Source organism: Sciurus vulgaris, assembly GCF_902686455.1.
Source record: "Sciurus vulgaris genome assembly, chromosome: 6".
NCBI lineage: Eukaryota > Metazoa > Chordata > Mammalia > Rodentia > Sciuridae > Sciurus > Sciurus vulgaris.
In genome coordinates, this window is record NC_136466.1 from 57,071,848 (window position 1) to 57,091,987 (window position 20,140).

The 20,140-nt window shown below is 42.0% G+C and overlaps 1 protein-coding gene across 2 annotated transcripts in view; it reads right to left on the reverse strand.

The window, feature by feature from the left end:
- Positions 1-11,795: 11,795 nt before the first annotated feature.
- The window catches only part of MARCHF3 (membrane associated ring-CH-type finger 3), a 180,040-nt gene continuing 171,695 nt past the window's right edge, over positions 11,796-20,140 (reverse strand). The window contains exons 5-6 of one of the 2 annotated variants that reach the window (XM_079144668.1): positions 18,609-18,818; positions 11,796-12,756 (exon numbers count right to left, since the gene is read on the reverse strand). In XM_079144668.1, the coding sequence (XP_079000794.1) occupies positions 12,598-12,756; positions 18,609-18,818 (369 nt within the window). In that variant the 3' untranslated portion in view covers positions 11,796-12,597. The remainder of the gene's footprint in view (positions 12,757-18,608; positions 18,819-20,140) is intronic. The other variant, XM_079144667.1, reaches the window with a different exon arrangement.

The following is a 20,140-nucleotide window of genomic DNA, read 5'->3' on the forward strand; positions in this document are numbered from 1 at the left end:
GAGACACTACCATGTATTCTATCAGATCATAATGGATTGAAGTTAGAAATAAATGAAAGAGTAAAACACAGAAACTATTCCAATATCTGGAGATTAAACAATATGCTATTATATGATGAATGGATAACAGAAGATATTAGGAAGGAAATTAAAAAATTCTTAGAGGTAAATGAGAACAAAGAAACATCATATCAAAATCTCTGGGACACTATGAAAGCAGTACTTAGAGGGAAATTTATTTCATGGAGCGCATTTAATAAAAGAAGTAAAACTCAACAAATAAACGACCTAACACTACAGCTCCAAGCCCTAGAAAAAGAAGAACAGAACAGCACCAAAAGTAGTAGAAGACAGGAAATAGTTAAACTCAGAGCTGAAATCAATGAAATTGAAACAAAAGAAACAATACAAAAAATTGACAAAATAAATAGTTGGTTCTTCGAAAAAATAAACAAAATTGATAAACCTTTAGCCACACTAACAAAGAGAAGACGAGAGAAAACCCAAATCACTAAAATTCGGAATGAACAAGGAAATATCACAACAGACAGGATTGAAATACAAAACATAATTAGAAGCTATTTTGAAAATCTATACTCCAACAAACCAGAAAACCTCGAAGACATCAACAGGTTTCTAGAGACATATGAATCGCCTAAACTGAACGAGGAGGACATACACAATTTAAATAGACCAATTTCAAGTACTGAAATAGAAGAAGTCATCAAAATCCTACCAAAAAAGAAAAATCCGGGACCAGATAGGTTCTCAGCCGAGTTCTACAAAACCTTTAAAGAAGAGCTCATTCCAATACTTCTCAAAGTATTCCATAAAATAGAAGAGGAGGGAACCCTCCCAAACTCATTCTATGAAGCCAATATCACACTGATACCTAAACCAGACAGACACTCATCAAGGAAAGAAAATTTCAGACCAATATCCTTAATGAACATCGACGCAAAAATTCTCAACAAAATTTTAGCAAATCGCATACAAAAACATATTAAAAAGATAGTGCACCATGATCAAGTGGGTTTCATCCCAGGGATGCAAGGTTGGTTCAACATCAGGAAATCAATAAAGGTCATTCACCATATCAATAGACTTAAAGTCAAGAATCACATGATTCTTTCAATAGATGCAGAAAAAGCATTTGATAAAATACAGCACCCCTTCATGCTCAAAACACTAGAAAAAATAGGGATAGTGGGAACATTCCTTAACATTGTAAAGGCCAGTTATGCTAAGCCCATGGCTAATATCATTCTAAATGGTGAAAAACTGAAAGCATTCCCCCTAAAAACTGGAACAAGGCAGGGATGCCCTCTTTCACCACTTCTATTTAACATCGTTCTTGAGACTCTAGCCAGAGCAATTAGACAAACCAAAGAAATTAAAGGGATATGAATTGGAAAAGAAGAACTCAAACTATCCTTGTTCGCTGATGACATGATTATATATTTAGAGGAACCTGGAAATTCCACCAGAAAACTCTTAGAACTCATAAGTGAATTCAGTAAAGTAGCAGGTTACAAGATCAATGCTCATAAATCCAATGCATTTTTATACATAAGTGATGAATCTTCAGAAAGAGAAATTAGGAAAACTACCCCATTCACAATAGCCTCGAAAAAAATAAAATACTTGGGAATCAATCTCACAAAAGAGGTGAAAGACCTCTACAATGAGAACTATACAACACTAAAGAAAGAAATTAAAGAACACCTTAGAAGATGGAAAGATCTTCCATGTTCTTGGATAGGAAGAATTAATATTGTCAAAATGGCCAGACTACCTAAAGTGCTATACAAATTCAATGCAATTCCAATTAAAATCCCAATGACGTACCTTACAGAAATAGAGCAAGCAATTATGAAATTCATCTGGAAGAATAAGAAACCCACAATAGCTAAAGCAATCCTTAGCAGGAAGAGTGAAACAGGGGGTATTGAAATACCAGATCTTCAACTCTACTACAAAGCAATAGTAACAAAAACGGCATGGTATTGGTACCAAAATAGAAAGGTAGATCAATGGTACAGAATAGAGGACACGGACACAAACCCAAATAAATACAATTTTCTCATCCTAGACAAAGGGGCCAAAAATATGCAATGGAGAAAAGATAGCCTCTTCAACAAATGGTGCTGGGAGAATTGGAAATCCATATGCAACAGAATGAAACTAAACCCATATCTCTCACCATGCACGAAACTAAACTCAAAATGGATTAAGGACCTCGGAATCAGACCAGAGACCCTGCAGATTATAGAAGAAAATGTAGGTCCAGATCTTCAACATGTTGGCTTAGGACCAGACTTCCTTAACAAGACTCCCATAGCACAAGAAATAAAAGCAAGAATCAATAACTGGGATAGATTCAAACTAAAAAGCTTTCTCTCAGCAAAGGAAACTATCAGCAATGCGAAGAAAGAGCCTACAGAGTGGGAGAATATCTTTGCCAATCATACTTCAGATACAGCACTAATCTCCAGAAACTATAAAGAACTCAAAAAACTCTACTCCAAGAATTCAAATAATCCAGTCAACAAATGGGCTAAGGAAATGAATAGACACTTCACAGAAGAAGATCTACAAGCAATCAACAAATATATGGAAAAATGCTCAACATCTCTAGTAATAAGAGAAATGCAAATCAAAACCACCCTAAGATTCCATCTCACTCCAATTAGAATGGCGATTATCAAGAATACGAGCAACAACAGGTGTTGGCGAGGATGTGGGGAGAAAGGTACACTCATACATTGCTGGTGGGGCTGCAAATTAGTGCAGCCACTCTGGAAAGCAGTGTGGAGATTCCTTAGAAAACTTGGAATGGACCCTCCATTTGACCCAGCTATCCCACTCCTTGGCCTATACCCAAAGGACTTAAAATCAGCATACTACAGAGATACAGCCACATCAATGTTCATAGCTGCTCAATTCACAATAGCCAGACTGTGGAACCAACCTAGATGCCCTTCAATTGATGAGTGGATAAAGAAGCTGTGGTGTATATATATACAATGGAATATTACTCAGCCATAAAGAATGATAAAATTATGGCTTTTGCAGGCAAATGGATGAAATTGGAGAATATCATGCTAAGTGAGATAAGCCAAACTCAAAAAGCCAAAGGAAGAATGATATCGCTAATAAGTGGATGATGACACCTAATGTGGGGAGGGAAGGGTTAGTGTTAGGGTTAGAGTTAGGGTTAGGGAGGGGGGCAAGTATGGAGGAAGGAAGCACTGTATAGAGGGAAAAGAGGGGTGGGAGGGGTGGGGGGAAGGGAAAAAATAACAGAATGAATCAAACAACATTGCTCTATGTAAATTTATGATTACACAAATGGTATGCCTTTACGCCATGTACAAACAGAGAAACAACATGTATCCCATTTGTTTACAATAAAATAAAAAAAAAAAAAAAGAAAACTGCATATTCCCCTCTCAGAAATTGGTAGATCAAGCATCAAAAAATGAAGATAAGAAGATGTAAACTACAGGATCAGCTGTTGTAGCTTATTTACTTATATATACCTATATGTAGCACGTATGTTTATATATTTTTGACAACCAACCATGTGCTAAGTCACCAAAATGACAATTTCAAAGAATATCATAGAGATCATAGTTCTTTGATCATAATATAATAATAATAATAATTGAAACACAAAACAAAAGAATAACCCTCCCTATTCCACTACCTCCCCATTTGGTAAAAACTAAAAACTCACTATTTAAGGACTCGAATTAAAATGAGTAAATGAGAAATTTTAAAATAGAACTAAAATTTAAAGAATGAAAATTTTCAAAAATTGTGGTAGATAAAATAGGACTTAGAAGAAAATTTATGCTTCTAAATCATTTATTCTAAAACAAAAAAGACTGAAACAGGGTAAGTGAAAACAAAAAGAGGAAGAAGGAAGAAAATAATCAAAATCAGGCTAAAATCAATAAAATAAAAGACAAAAGATGGGTAGAGAAAGAGAAGATTAGAAATGTTCTAAATTCATTCTTCCAAAGGTTTACCGAATACACCAATAATGCATACTGCCAGACAGAAGCTAAGAGAGGTTGGAGAGAAATAAACAGAAGCCCAAACGAAGAAGGGAAATGACTGCAGACTGAACAACGGGGAGGAAGATCCACTGGTGCGTCATCAGACTGGGACGGGGAGACTGTCCCCAGGCGTGGGAGTCAGAGTCATAGGGCGGCTTCCATGAGGGGAGAGGACCGTCACTGTGGAGGAGGGAGGATGCTTAAGGCAGAGGGAGTGAGTAAATAGGTAAATAAAGCCAGGACAATGAAAAGCAGGCTCCTCACTTTAGGAAAGGGAGATCCAGATATGGAAATGAAAAAGACAAGATTCGACTCTGTGCTATTGGATGGGAATTGGTGGTGTCAGTGTGAAGTCTTGGCTTCCATATAGACAAAGAAAAATCTCATTGAAGTTTATCTAGGAATGAAAGAATGGCTGCAACATCTTTGTGTCTTACTGCATTGGATTAAAAGAGAAAGTCACAGATTTTTCAATGTTAGTATTAATTACTTTTAATTATCATTATTTAAAGTGTTATTTTTAATAAGAATTTAAAGAACTCAATATTAGAAATAGGAAATAGAAAGAGTCAATGAAATTATATTTTATAAGTATAGCAAGTATCAACTATAATAGTGGAGAAACTTTGGACACACTATTTAAGCTTGGGAAATCAGCAAATACACCTGCTAACCTGACTGCAGTGGAAGAGTCCTGGAGGGCCTGGTCACTGCACTAAGATAGGAAAGAAGAGCCTCGAAGGGAATAAACTCGAGATCAACAAACGATGAGAACTAACAGTTCAGCAATGATACAGTATAACTAGTGCTCCCCTACACCAACACTAATCTAGTACAGAACATTACAGAAAATGTTATAATTGTAACACCAGCTATAAAATATTTAGGAGCTAAGTCAACAAGGACAAATATTTTATTGATTAAGATTAAAACTCAATTACAGGACAAAAAAAAACCACAACTGAATAAATGTGCTCTGATCATCATATGTAATCATTAGAAACTATGAAGATGGCACTTTTTGTGAATAGTAAATAAGCTCACTATTCACTATAAATTCAATAAAAGTTCCACCAAGACTTTCTGATGACTTACCAATTCTACATTTCTACACAAAAACAAAAAGCTGGATCACAACTAGGTCAGTTTTGAAAAAAAGGAGAGTGAAGTTGTCAGAGGGTGGTGGGGAGGAGCTGTTCATTCCTATGGATATTGAGACACACTGGAGCCACAGTAAGAAGGTGAGGGACGTAATGCAGGAACAGATATGCACTGAGTCCTCAGAAACAGACCGGATATGTAAGATACAGGTTGACACTACAATGAATGACCAAAGGGGACATTGATTAGTAGATGCTGATGGAAAAATCAGGAGGGAGATAGAGTTGGGTCCCTATCTTGTATTATAGAGGTGTACTCGCAGATAGATTAAAGTTAAAGAAAGAAGATAGGGGGAATTTTGGAATGAGAGGACATCTTAAATAAGATCACCCATAGTACAAAAACTAGATTTGACTATGCCAAAATTAAGGATTTCTGTTCAACAAACAGTGTAGATAGAGTTGAGCGAGATGAACAAATGAGAGAAGACATTTCAGCATATCAAACTGAAGAGACTAAAAAGGGAAAGACAGAGAAGCCAACAGGAACTATAAAGAAATGTAAATTTGAACAGGATATAAGGATTAAGACACAGATTCATACTATCAGATTGACTAAAATGAACCAAAAACAATGATAGTGTTGGAAATGATATGGAGAAAAAGGAAATTCGACCTCTACTGGAGAGCATCTAAAGAAGAGTTATCTTGGAAAATGATGCCAAAATAGTGACTTTAAGTATGCTGACACATCCATAACCCAGCATCCTTACTCATGGATAGTGACCCAGAGAACCTACCCCACAGGACCTATGTAATGTGTACCAGGATGTCCAGTCCAGTGTGTTGGCTGGGTCAGGAACTTCAAGGTAACATTAAGGGAATGGAAATGTAAAGTGGAATTCCAAAGTCATTAGAAGCAATGAGCTAGAGACACAAGCAGCAACATAGCTCAAGAAGCTGAGGCAGGAGGGTTGCAAATTCCAGGCCAACCTCAGCAACTTAGCGAGGCTCTAAGCAACTTAGTGAGACCCTGTCTCAAAATAAAAAGGGGTGGAGGTGTGGATCAATGGTAAAGCACCCCTCAGTTAAATCCCCAGTACAAATGAACAACCCCCCAGCAGAGTTATAATAGCTTTTATGCAAATTTAAGACATATGCTCAAAAACAATATATTTTACAGAGATATACAACTGAATATATTAGCTTGTGTGCTTCCTGGTGGAAGGAGATGAGAGTGGAGATTAGGGATGAAGGGGAAAATTTTTTAAAGCTAGTCACTCAGGAACCTGATAGCACAGTGGCTAAGAGCCTGGACTCCTAAAGTTGATCACTGGGGTACAGATCCCAACTTTGCCTCTTCCTAGGTCTGCTACGTGGGGCAAGTAACTTCTCTCCTTGAACATCTCCAGGCATAAATTGGTCCTGGTGGTCCTGATAGATTAGTAGGACCACCCCCAAACCCTTCTGCCCTCCGGGTCTGCATGAAGTTCCTCTCACAAGAGGCAAGGTCTGTGGTTGCTTTGACCAATAGAATGCATAGGAAGTGCGGCCCCAAAGTTTAAGCAGGACAGAAATATCTTACCTCTTCTAGCCTTGAACAGCAATGAGAAGACAGGACCCTTAAAACTGAGATGGCACATGGAGAGACAGGCCACACAGGAAAGCACCTGCATTATCTGACAGTATAAGACCCTCAGAAGAGGCCCTGCCCACAGATTGCCCAGTTGAGTCCAAGCCAACCCATGGAATAGCGAGATGCACTATAATTGTTTAGACCACTAAATTTTGTTATTATGGTCATGGGTAAAATTGTTATGAGGATTAAAATAGGAAATTTTCTAAGTGCTGAGAGGTACTTGGCTCATGGGAAATGCCTGGCACTGTATTTGTGGAATAAAAAAGAACAGAGATTTGTTCAGATGGATGGTGATAGAAATTGTGTCATGGAGCTTCTAGATACCTGAACACATGGGAGTTCCTGCAAGGAGGCCGTATGGAGGCTCCTTGCTCCTTCCCTCATACCTTGCCTTGTACATCTCTTCATTAGGTATTTATTGTTCTCCTTGGTAATATTCTTTATAATAAACCAGTTTTTTAAAAAAAGACTGTTCTTAGATTTCAGAGTACAAACTGATTGACGCCCCCAAACCAAACCAATACCCTGAAACAAGTCCAAGGCAAGAATGATTAACCTAGTACTCAGAAGCACAGGATATGGAAACATCGTTCCCTTCCCCCTGCCCCTCACCAGGGATTGAACCCCGCGTGCTCAACCACTGAGCCACATTCACAGCCTTTTTGTATTTTTTATTTTGAGACAGTGTCTTGCTAAGTTGCTGAGGCTGGCTTTGAATTTGCGATCCTCCTGGCTCAGCCTCCTAAGCTGCTGGGATTACAGAAGTTTGAGGTGGTGCCCAGTGGGAACATCATACTTGAGTGTGATAAAGCAGACTGAAGAAAAAGTTTATCCCTGTCCATCCCACCACCACCATAAATAAATACATACTCACATACAAAAACAATTTGTTTTGGACCAAAATGTATATGACTAACTTAATTCTTTGCCTATTCATTTCCTTCGTGAGGAAACTGTGACCCTGATAGGTGAAAAGTGTATTTTAAAAAGAAAGCAAGGCTCCCCAAACTGAATCTTCCCCTGTTTCTTTATGCACAGAATTAAAGCCTCCAAGAAGGCTCGGGATGTGCTTTCAGTGACTCATGATCCCTCATTTCTGGGAACACAGACAACTGATAGACATTTGTTTTTCTCTGTAGCACCAGACTCAGAACTAGCAATTAAAAAAAAAAATGTGTAATGATTTCTCAATTAATCATAGGCTCTAGTAACAGGAAATTCAAGGAAAACCAAAAACCTACACATCATTGAAAATCTCAAGTCAGTAATTTCAACCTTCAGAAGTGTCTTTAATAGTTCTTTTTGCTTTCATGAACAATGATCAATACATATCTGTTGATTATTTAAAATTAGCCCCTCTTCTTTTTGAAAAGGATATAAAAACAATTTGTTTATGGTCTTGAAATGGATTATCAAAATTGTTCTTCAAAAGCCATGCTAGAACAAAATAACCCAGATGTAGCAACAGTGAGGAAAAGGAGGGAGATGGGTTGGCCATTCATTTATAAACTATTGGGAGCTAAATCTCACAAATCTTATGAAAGGACTGTATGAGGTAGACAGTATCATCATTTTACAGAGGCAAAGGTGGGCTTAGATGGGTCACTTTTCCACAATTGGCAGCTGGGACACTAAAGAGGCAGGAGATGAATCCAAGTAGACTGATTCCACAGCTGCTTTTCTTCTACCCCATCACCTTGGAAGCAGAGCCAGAATCACCCGGAATGACTAAAAGCGGGAAAGGCAGGATGTCCTAAAGCCAGTTCCTAGACACGGAAACTGCTGTAAAGCCAAGAGGGTGGATGGAAGCCCATACTTCTGCAGAACAGACACATTTTGAGGGAGATAACAGTTGCCGAGGCATCGCTATCTGGGTGCCAATTTCTCATGACTCCAACCTCAGCGGCACCAGACTTCACGCAGTCAGTCTGCCAGTCAATAGATCCTCTGTGTGCTTGGCCAGGAAGAGTGGCGTCAAGCCAGGTCTGTCACAGTGCCAATCTTCTCTTTCTAAAATCATCCTGAACCCTTTCCCCACCTACTGGCCCAAGTCCCTTCCCACATCAGTCTTCAGATTCACAACTCTACATTTCTCATCTAGCTCTAAGGACTCTAAGCTGTGCGGGTGATCCTCAGGCAGTTTCCAGGAGCACTGGATTGAAGTGGAAAGGAAGCACTTACTGATTTCAATTCCTAGCTGTCTTTACTCCTTGGGTTCTTTTGGCCTTGCACATTTCCTAGTATGGGCAGTTCCATAAGGTCTGTGGAGTGTTAGGGAAGGCCAAGGGCATTCAAATATGAGGGAAAGACATGGTACAGGTGCAGACCCAGAGCTGGCGAGAGGACATAGACCAGTGTCAACGAAGAAGCCCCTGGAGGACATGGAACCTGTGGCTGCCCGCTTGCCCAAGTACGGGGTTGGCTGAGCTGTGGTTTCACTTTCATTTCCTCCAGGCCCCAGATGAGTATTTTCAATGAAAATGAAGACTATGGCTGTCGTTCTGATGAAAGGGACAATCTGTGGCAAAGGCCCAGCACTTGGGGCAGGAGAGACTAGGACAACAAAAGACAAACCAGAGTAACTTCCAAATTGTGCCATTTATCCTTAATTGGATTTTCAGCTCATCTGAGTGTCTGCTCAGTTCTCTGAGGAGCTGGAGCACTTGTGCAGATGCTCCTCCCCTGAGATGAGCACACCCAGAAACAGGCACAAACCTGGGTGGGCAAGAGCATGCCAGGCTTGTTTTAGTTGTTGACTGTCCTCTCTGGCTTTACTGTGATGCCGATTTGTCTTCACATGAAAGCCCCAAGAAGAAGAAAAGTAGGATGGTACCACAGCGAGGAGTGTGGAAGAAATGCAGTGAGCCACCAGGTCCTTACCTGCCCCCACCCCTTGTCCTTGCCTCTGTTTTATTTTATTTTATTGTTTGTTTTGTTTTTTTAGTGGTGCCTGGATTGAACCCAGGACCTCACACATGCTAGGCAGGTGTCCTACTACTGAGCTGCATTCCCCAGCTCTTACTATTTTATTTTGAGATAGCCTCTCACTAAGATGCCCAGGCTGGCCTCAAACTCTCAATCCTCTTGTCTTAGCCTTCCTAGTAGCTGGGACTGCAGGTGCACATCACCAAGCCTGTTTTTCTGCTTCATTCTTGATCTTTCAAAAAGAAAGAAGTGAAGGAAGATTATAAGTTAGCAAGGATGCTGATATTCCATATGGCAACTTTAGACAATTAGCAAACGGCATCCCTTTGCCAGGCACATGTAAGCCCTTCTGTGCAGCACGGTGTGAAGGCTGCCCCCTCCCATGCTATCTTGGCTGGGTGCGCTTGTGCCTATACGGAAGTTCCCTAGACTCTCCTACTTTGAACAACCTCAGGGTTAAAAGACCAAGAAGAGATGGAATGCCATCCAGGAGTCTTCAGAATTCCAGATGGGCCCTGGTGTTGATGGAGACCAGAGCCTCTCACTAGGAGGTCCAAGCTGGTGACCTGGGAAGAAAGGTACTGATGCTAATCTTGGCTGCCAGGGATGTCCTGCCCACCACCCAACACAGCAACCTATCCCTTCCCACTTGGACTCTGCTTTACTTCCCAGGATGGCGATGCACCTCTAGCAGAAAGAGGCATGGCCAAGCATAGTATTAATGTGCTACCCTTTTCAGCACAGGAGCTCCCCAAAACTGCCTGGGACCTGCCTACCTGTGATGGTAGTGACATTATGTCTCATTTCATGACCCAAGATAGCAGGGGTTCTCTGCAGCCAGCCTCAACAGATATGGATTCTGATAAGCCACGAATTGCTTAATTCTTGGAAGAAGCAGAGAAGACACAGGGTATGGTACTCTCAGGATAGTTGCCATTTGGTTGAGAGGTGTCACTAGTTCACCTGACAGCACACAAACTGCACCGAACGTCATTTATATATTACAGTGCTGCAATTCACAGGCTACCAAGTTGCACTCTTTGCTCTGGAAATTTAATGTGTGACAGCTGCGTGCAGCCAGTGGTGTCCAGCATTTTTAAAAGGTCAATTAAGAAACGGTTGATGGTGCTGCAGCTAATGACAGCCCAGAGGGGTGAGCAAGGCCGCGTAAACAGAAGGGCCGAGACGTATATTACTGGAATTGAAGTGTCGAAGTGAAGCGTAGTGGGGAGGAAATCTATTGTCACAAGCCATAAAGCACATCTGAGGTTTGCGGGGGCGAGCGGTACAGCTGTTTTCCCCGGGCAGCCCGGGGAGCAGCCTGTGAATGGAGGGCTCGGCCGACAAAGGGGACACCTGCATCAGCTCCATCAATCTGCAGGCAAAAATCATTATCCTCGCTGCTGCCTGTTCCTTTGCACTTTTGGCTCTCCCACTTGGGGAGTGTAAGGCGGAGGCTGCAGTGATACTCAGAATGTGGGTCATGTTCTAGAAATCCATATTTTAAGCGTACCCGGAAGCTGGGCCCGCCCTCTTCTGGCGGCATGCGTGGGTGGCGGACAGCCCTGCAAGAGCCACCGCAGCCGGTGTCCTCCTCCGAAGACGTGCCCGCTGCCTGGCTTCAGCGCACACACAAAGCAGGCTAAGCGTCAGACCCTCTGCGCTGCGAGGGATGAAAAGGTGACACGAAGCCCTTTGAAAAAGTCTGTTTTGGCCTATGACAGAATTGGCTTATGGTTAGGAAAGGCACTGTGTGGGACTTAAAAAAAAAAAAAAAATCAGACAAAGGGGTCTTAGACTCAGTGCACCGCAGCTAGGACAGGCTTTTTTGTTATATCTACCTGTCAAGCGAGAAATTCAACAGAGCACTGAGAATGCTAATTGATATGCAAAACAGGTCTAGGTTCCTAGAAATGTCTAATGATCCACCAATTCATTAGGAATACAGAATTAAGACATGCACTCAATGAGAGGGGAGGGAGAACACCGACCTTTTTGCTTTTCCTTTTTTTTTTTTTTTCTTTTCTAGTTAAAACCTACTTTGGGAAACTTAACAGTTTTTACGGTTTAAAAAAAAAAGAGAGTATTGCAATCAGTAGGGTTTGTCTTTCACACACTAGATATTTATTATTAGAAAATAGCTTCTATGAGCTGTCAGTACCAAACAGGTTGAAAGGAGGTGCTTCTCACCATAATTTTTTTCTTCTTAATGATATTTAAATAAACAGCTCACTGTGTGGAGAGCTGCCGCGCCTTTTTTCCCTTTAAAAACTGATTAAATGAGGTTTAGTACAAAACATCCTTTAAACATGACTTGTTCTGTAGTCATTATGCTGTCTCTCTGAGTAAGAGACATGAAAGAGATGAAAAAGACCACTCAAGCTATCAAATTACCCCAAAGAGTCCACAGTAGAAACCGGGAAACAAATAACCTAACCCAAATAAAACCCATCCAAACCAAGAAACCAGTTTTTACATTGGCTTTTCAATTTTGATTATCATCTAAGTTTAATATATATTTATATATATATTTTGAAATAGTAATAAAAAAGGAAGAATTGAATTGCATCCTTAGCAGGACAACCTTCCTCACATGTTAAAGAGGTGTTCAGAAAATTCCATAGAGTATCTGCTAAATAAACATGTTTGGCAGCTTAGCAAATATCATATGATTGCAGCATCCACGATTTGAAGAAAAACAGCATTTGCCTTCTTCTGGCAGAGTTCATTGCTCGGGTGATGTGCTAACACAGCTCTGGATGTTCTTAGACCCACACGGTTAAGGAAGGGCTTGGGGGTGGCTCAGTACATGGCCCCAGTGCAGAAACTTCCAAACCCCGAACAACAAATCAACCAACCAACACAAACATCAAACAATTGTCTCCTTTGAGTTCCTCTTGACCGAGTGGAGGCCCAGCAAGGACTGCTGGTTAGAAGGTACGTTGATAGACTTTGGGATGAGGAGAATCACCCTCTGATTGGTCCGACGCCATTCGTTGTACAATCGACAGTGGTACCTAAATGACACCTGGGGAGGGGAAAGGAAAAATAAGAGAAGGTGTACAGGTAGGCAGAAGTCGATAATCAATCCAAGAAGCAAATATGCCACTTAAAGCAGCTTCAGAGGCTGGCAGCACTGCAGAGCAGCAAGAACCCTGGGCACAACAGCTCTAGCGAGCAGTTGAATGCTGGGATATTATTGGCCATCGACCCAGATGCCCTATGTATGAACATGACAGGGCTTACATGATGGCTTCCTTTTTTCCTCCACATAGCTAATCAGGATATGAATAGGAAAATGAAGTTCTTTCCGAGTTTGGATTTAATTTTGGGCTAGTGGTGTTCTGGGCCCCCAAGTCGTAGTTGTAAAAAAGGTTTGCTGGAGGCAGCAGGACAGAGTAGATACACGACCAGCCCTTGTGCAGCTGTGTGAACTGGATGATGCACCTGTCTGGTCCCCCAACTTCCTCTGTTAAATGGGGACTGCAAGGGGTTAATGTAGTTTACTGCAGGTTAGACACGGCACAACTCAAAGGACCCCATTCACATTGTGATACACAGGACACCCTTGGTATTGTGCCTTGAACAATCTGTACAACTCTACTTGGTGACCCTGAATATGGCATGGAGCACTCTATGTGCTTGTTTTTCTCTCCTGGTATACCGGGAGCATCTTGATAGGAGGCTCTGCGTTGCATGCTCAGCACCTGTCACAGTGTTGGACATTGGTGTTGCTAAAGAGAGTTTGCTGAATGAATGAATAAATGAATAAAGATCCTAATATTTCTAATTGCAACACGGCTTCAAACTTAAGCCTCTCTTATATTATACCTGGTAGTATAAGCAGTGAGTCCGGGTCCATGGGGGTCAGAAAGTGGGCTGCACTAATGGTTTAAGCTCAGCATTTGCAGAAGTAGAGGACAGATTACAGACCTTGATCAGAAGGGCTTCTTTAGCCTTCATGGCTGAACTATGAAATCCAAGGCCACTTGCTCAGACCTCTGAGGCAAGGAAGGAGAAGCCATAGGCTGAGTGCCAGAGAGATTTGGGTATGAAATTATATGCTCTTAAACTTACACAGACATACTTTCTCCAAAAGGCCCTGAACATACAAAAGTGAATCGGTTTTTTTTTTTTTTTTTCCCCTTTTTGTTCGGCTTGATTGTCTCTACTGTCTTGCTGTTGTTCATTGAGTTTAAGAGGAGCAGCTTGGAAAGCCTGCTTTCAGGGCCAAGTGCAGGAAGGAGGTAGAATGAAGACAAGTGCTAATGAAAAACTTTGGCAATTTTTGAAATCTGGAATCTGGAAATATTACAGAAAATCTGGGTTTCAAATCAAGAGCCCTTCCTCACTGTGTTGAGGAGCTATGCGCACTGGGCATTAGTAATCTGAGAGGCTGTGGGTACACACAGGAAGCAGGCCTCAGATTCTGAGGCCAGGCCCACAGGGCTAGAATCCTCATCCTCCACCTAGTGGCTGCCTAACTTTGTGAAGTTATTTGTCATCAACAAGCTTTAGTGTTCTTTTTTGTAAAATGTGAATAATGACATCTGAGATGAAGCATGAAAGGCACTTGTACAGCCTTGCACAAATGTTCTAGGCCTGGAAAAGAAGGTGATAATTTTGTGACTCCTCTTCAGACACAGGGAAACTGAAAACAGAGAGATTGAGCTGTTTTCTCTCAGGCCTTGCTTTGAGTGTGGTCATGGGCCAGCAACAGGCTGCATATCCTGGGAGCTTGTTAGAATATCAGAATTTTGGGTCCCACCCAGACCAAAGACATCAGAGAGTACATTTTAACAAGATTCCCTGGTGACTGGCATGTAAGTTCAAGCCTAAGAAGTGCTGCTTCAACTATTACTGGGAGTCAAGGACTTAGCAGGTTTCCCTGTTCCTTGGCCAGGAAAAAAAGAAAGAAAACAAAACAATTAAAAGAAAGAAAAGGAAGGAAGGAAGGAAGGAAGGAAGGAAGGAAGGGAGGGAGGGAGGGAGGGAGGGAGGGAGGGAGGGAGGGAGGGAGGGAGGAAGAAAAGAAAGAAAGAAAAGAAAGAAAGAAAAAAAAAGAAATCAAGCCACTTGTGTAGACAAACAAATGAGATCTTAAGCTATTTAACTGCTGTTAACCACCATAGTCTGTAGGCAAATTCAATCACTGAAGAAAGCATCATATGAAGATTATTCTGTATCAGGGAAAATAAAGGAAGTTGAGCACAAGGCAAATGAGACCACAGGTCTGCACTGCCCTGGGTTGATGCCTGCCCCTGTCTCTAGATGCCCCAAAACACTCTCTTCCCTACAATGTAATCATAGGAAAAAATAGGAGGCTTAATATAGAGAAATAAAGAGGTAGTAAAGAAAAAAACAACATAAAATCAAAAAGACACTACAAACAATAATGTTAGATGCTTTTAAAGAAAGTTTTGAATTTTCTGAACTTTTTAAGAGAGAGGAGAAAGGGTATAAGGGCCATGATTTAAAAAATGTTACTCCTTATAGGATGGATTTTCTCAAGTTTATTCATGTTTGCATCTAAAGAACAGTCACCAACTTCCTACCATGGGCAAGTCTGTTTACAATAACTTGCAACTACATGAACGGCAGAAGGGGTGGAAGATGTTAGCATCCTTCTCTCCCCATTAGAGAGGTGACTAAGGCTGTGGCGAAGGTTTGCAGTGAAGCTACGACAGTCTTTGGGAAATCTAATTACACTTTTCAATTCTGCCCTTTCTCTTGGAAGTTATGGTGTGACTTAAGTATGTGGATAGGGCTGGAGTTTGGGTTAGTTGCCTTCCCTGCAGTGGGCCCAGCTTGCTTCTCTCCAACTATACTGTAGAAGAGAATAAGGCCAGTGGTAAATTTGCCATGGAGAAATACCATCAAACCCTTTCAGGCTGCCTGTAGGCTGTTGGGGGAAATGAGTTGAAACTACAGTGAGCCTTCTTGGGACAGTCATCTTACTTGAGGTGCCCCCTTCACAACAGGAACTTGAAGGATCAACCCCTGGGACCAGCAGTCTGCCTTTGAGGAACCAGGCCATTCAATCATTTTGGTCCATGTTGGGTACTGTCTGCCCAGTGATGTAGCGGAATCACTTCGGGCATCATGGCGTCTTGACTTGCACCCCTACCCTGGGGCCAACACCACATCCATTCAGTGTCTTCATGCTAACATGGACTCAGTTCCCAGAAAACTCCTTCCATGTCTGTCCATGGACTTTAGGTCATTTGTGACAGGAACAGTGATATTTCTGGGACAGCTTACCCTGAGCTTACAGGGTAGAAATGGGTGAGGGCAGGTCTCCTGGGTCCCAGGTATGCTTCGGGAACACAGCAGGTTGCAGAGAGCAGGACTCCCCAAGTTTGCATCAAGATGGGCCTTGATGGCTTCATGACAAAGTCCAAAGGCACTTGGAGGCAGGTGACGTGACCACTTGTCCCTCTTCACAGCACAGGGTGGCAAGGCCCTTCTAGGAATCACTCCTCTGAGGAGCCAGGCTTGGACTGACACTGTGTTTGTTTATCTAAGACATTTTCAGAGCATATTCTCCTTAAGCTTGACAGCTTGTTTACAATGGGTTTCTGCCGGAGGGCAGTTTCCAAGTGCTGTCAGCTTCTGAATTACGGCTCTTGCCAGGGCTGCTCAGTACAGCATTTATCTGGGAAGGAATTATTCTATATTCAGTAACCTATTGCTGAGCTGACTCCACAGCACGTTTTTCACACCAGTCAAAGGAGAGAAATGCCTTTCTTTCCCTCCTGCTACTTTGCATTTTATAGAGGGCTGGGGGAAGGTGGGATTAGGGGCGCAGGAGAGTCACAGGACAACAGCCCTGAGCCAGCACTGTGCTGGGTGCTTGGATATATGTTCTCAGGTGTTATCCCACTTAATCTTCACAATAACCACTGACCCAGGGGTTGTCAATTATTTCTTCCATTTTTTTGTGTGTGTAAGAGGAAGGATGAGAGGTTAAGTATCCTATTTGAAGTTACCCAGCTATGAGGATGCTAAATCTTAGGTTTAAACACGGGCCTTTGAATTCTAAATACATGCCCTTTTTAATATGCAGCATCGCCTCTCGGACACAGTTCTGAAATGAAATACGTTCTTCTCCTAAGGCAGCCTAGTCTAGGTACCTTTTCCACTCAAACCTTCCTTTCACCTGAAATGGGAGATGAAATGGGTTCACATCCATTGTTCCCTACCACTCCACTTTTCCTCCTTGTTAGGAAAGTGTGCACTTTACAAGGCAAGTTTTCAAAAAGACCTTAAATTGGTTTTGAAAGCCCAGCATCTAGGTCTCACCTTCATCCACCCATCATCATAGGAAATCTTCTAAGAAAAATTACAGAGCAGAAAATGTCTAAATATGGTAAAAACTTATACTTAATTTTTATTTTCCAAAGTATTTTCCTATGTATTCTTCCATTTCAATCTTACAACATGAGGGGAAGTATACCAGATGGCCATTACTGCCACCCCCACTTTATAGAAGGGGCCACTGAGGCTCAGAAAAGTGAAATGACTTTCCCAAGATGGTGCAGTCAATGGAAAGACAGATGTATTTAGACTTTTTTTTCTTATTCCTAACCCTTCTCTCATCACAATAGAAACTTCTGGATCAGCTTCATTGCTTGATTCACAATGAAGCAGGACACACTTTGGAAGCATGGGCTTTTAAGGGAGGCAATAACTGTTTCATTTGGGATTTTATTAACCTGGAAACAGGATATCTAAATTAACTGGAAGACTCAGATAAGTTCCGAGCATTAGAACACCCCCAGCTTTCCAAGGCTCAAGTCATATCCCTCTTCCTGAAACTAAAATATGTCCTCTTGCTGTCTGAACACTCTCCTGGGAGGGGCCAGACAGGGCTGGCAGAACCACATGATGAGTAAGAGGGAAATGAGCAGGGTCGTTGGAGTGGCAGCTGATGGAGACACAGGGAGGGAGGAAGTGAGCCTGAGAAGCAGCTTCTAATGCTGACACCGTGCTGCGGGATATGGCAAGGTACACTTTAGGCAGGAAACACTGATTGAATAACAATGGAACGTGCTCAGATTAGAAAGAAGCAGGCACAGGAGAGTAATGCCAGGAAGCAGGGTGCCCGGTTTCTGAAAATATTCAAGAGGAAAGTGACGTCCTTCCCGCAGCTCCCACAGGGAAGCATTAAGAGAGAGCAAATGTTGCACTTTGTGGGTGCTGCCAACTGTGCCCAAGCCATCAACTTACTGCATAAAGTTAAAAGAATGAAAAAAAAAGTTTAAAAATTCTTCCTCATAGACATCGGGAACACTTATTGGGAAATGGCTTTTCTTTGGTGGCAGCTTCTCAGCTAGATAAATTAGTGCTTTTATGGGCAGCAGAGTCAATATCCCAACACAGGGAATAATCATCAGGCAAAGTGCAGCTCCACGTCCAACAAAGACTTTAGGCTGTGTCGGGACATAAGAAGAAAATAACCAGCAGGGAGGATTCATGATCTGTGCAGGCGGCAGCAACAACAGAAGCCAAGTGCATCATTCACAATATACTACAGTCCCAGCAAGAGTGAGAAACATAAACAAGAGAAGGAAAGTGCCATTCCTCATAACAGGAGGAGTCCGAGACTACTGGAGGAGAGAAATGTCCTAGGTGTGTGTCTTTGATGGATGCTCAGAAGCTGGCCTTTTTGTTTGTTTGATCTGCTCTTCATTGCGGTGCAAACCCACACACACATGCACACACACTAACATGTAGTAAGATACCAAATCACACACCTCTGCCAGCATTGGAAGGTCTGTGCTCTACTGGGCAGGTGAGATGTGCTACAGATGAGCTTGTGCCAGCCCTGAGGCTGCCTGCTCCAGCTGGCCTGAACCCCCAGCCATGGGCCATACTTACTAGTGTCCAAAAGAGGTAAATAGTGAAGAGTGCGACAGTGAGTGCAATCAGTCCGACGGCCTCGAGCCGACTACTAAAGTGCAGGTGGTCCACGGCGCCCCGCAGGCATAGCCAGCCTGAGATGGTGGCCAGGGGGGTAATAAACAAGAAGCACACCATGTCTCCAAACAGAGTCCGCTTCTCATGCTGGGGGCCAGGGTTTCTGAGCCACTGCCAAAGAAAGGGAGACAGAGAAAAGCAAGGGAGAAGGTTAAATGCCAGTGTAGCATGGGGACACACTGTTCTGTAGTTGTTTTTGCCCTCAGAATATGGGAAAAGGCACTTCTGACCTGTTCTGAGATAAGAAGGAAGCATTATGTGCTCATTGTCATGCCTCTTCCCCCTGAATAATAATTATTATGGTAATAATAACAATGATAGTTTACAATGTCCTTGTTGTAGTTGACCTGTTTTTTTTTTTTTGTTTTTTTTTTTTTTTTTTTTTTTGTGCAAAGAAATTCAATGGCTGCTATTCTGAATCACTGTGATCCCATGTGAAAGGCAGACAGGATGTTACTCTTGGAAGGTGCTGGGGTTTAGAAGAGTGTCCCTAAAGGATCATATATAAAGGCTTGGTCCCCAGAGTGGAGGGATAGAATGGTGTTGCGAACCTTAAGAAGGTGGGACCTCGTGGGAGGTCACTAGGTCATTGGGGACATACCCTCAAAGGGAATCAAGGAATCCCAGTCTGATTCTGTCTGCTTTCTGGCTCGAGATGTGACCACTCATTCTGATGCAGGCTCCTGTCATTACATGCCACCCTCATCAGAAAACCGAACTGAGGGGTCACTGGACCTTGGACTTGAACCTGTAGAACCATAATCCAAAATAAAACTTTTTTCTTTGTAAGTTAATTGTCTCAGGTATTTCATTGTAGTAATGTAAAGCTAACTAATACAGAGAGGTTAAGAAGTTTGGTCATGGGGCCAAAGCCTTGACCCCGGAACTGTGTGCAGAGAAGGGTTAACTAGCCCCCAGGCCTGGGTTGTTCAAACTCTGCACATACCCAAGAAAGGCTTGGTTCTGGAATGGCTCCTAAGAACTTCAAGTCTTCGTAATTTCTGCCTGATGAGAGCATTCTGCCTGCTTGAGGCCTTGAGCCACCCAATACCAGTTTGATCAGAAAGTTTATATTGATAATGTAATTTAAATTGAATGCCTATTTTTCACTTGGGGGTCTTGGTAGCTGAAGTCAGTATAGGTATCATACGCCTATGTAACTAACCCAATAAAAAGCCTGGATCAGGGCTTGGGTGAGTTTCTTTGATGGACGATACTTTACCTGTATTATCACAAATTGTTGCTAGAAAAATTAGGCATATATATGTGACTTCTCTAGGAAAAGACACCTGGAAATTTGTGCTGGTTTCTCCCAGACTTTGCTCCAGGTACTTTCTTCTTCCTTTGCTGTTTTAATCTGTATCTTTCTGTTATAATAAACCATAATCATAAGTATAACAGCTCTTCTAAATCTCATGAGTTCTAGTGCATCC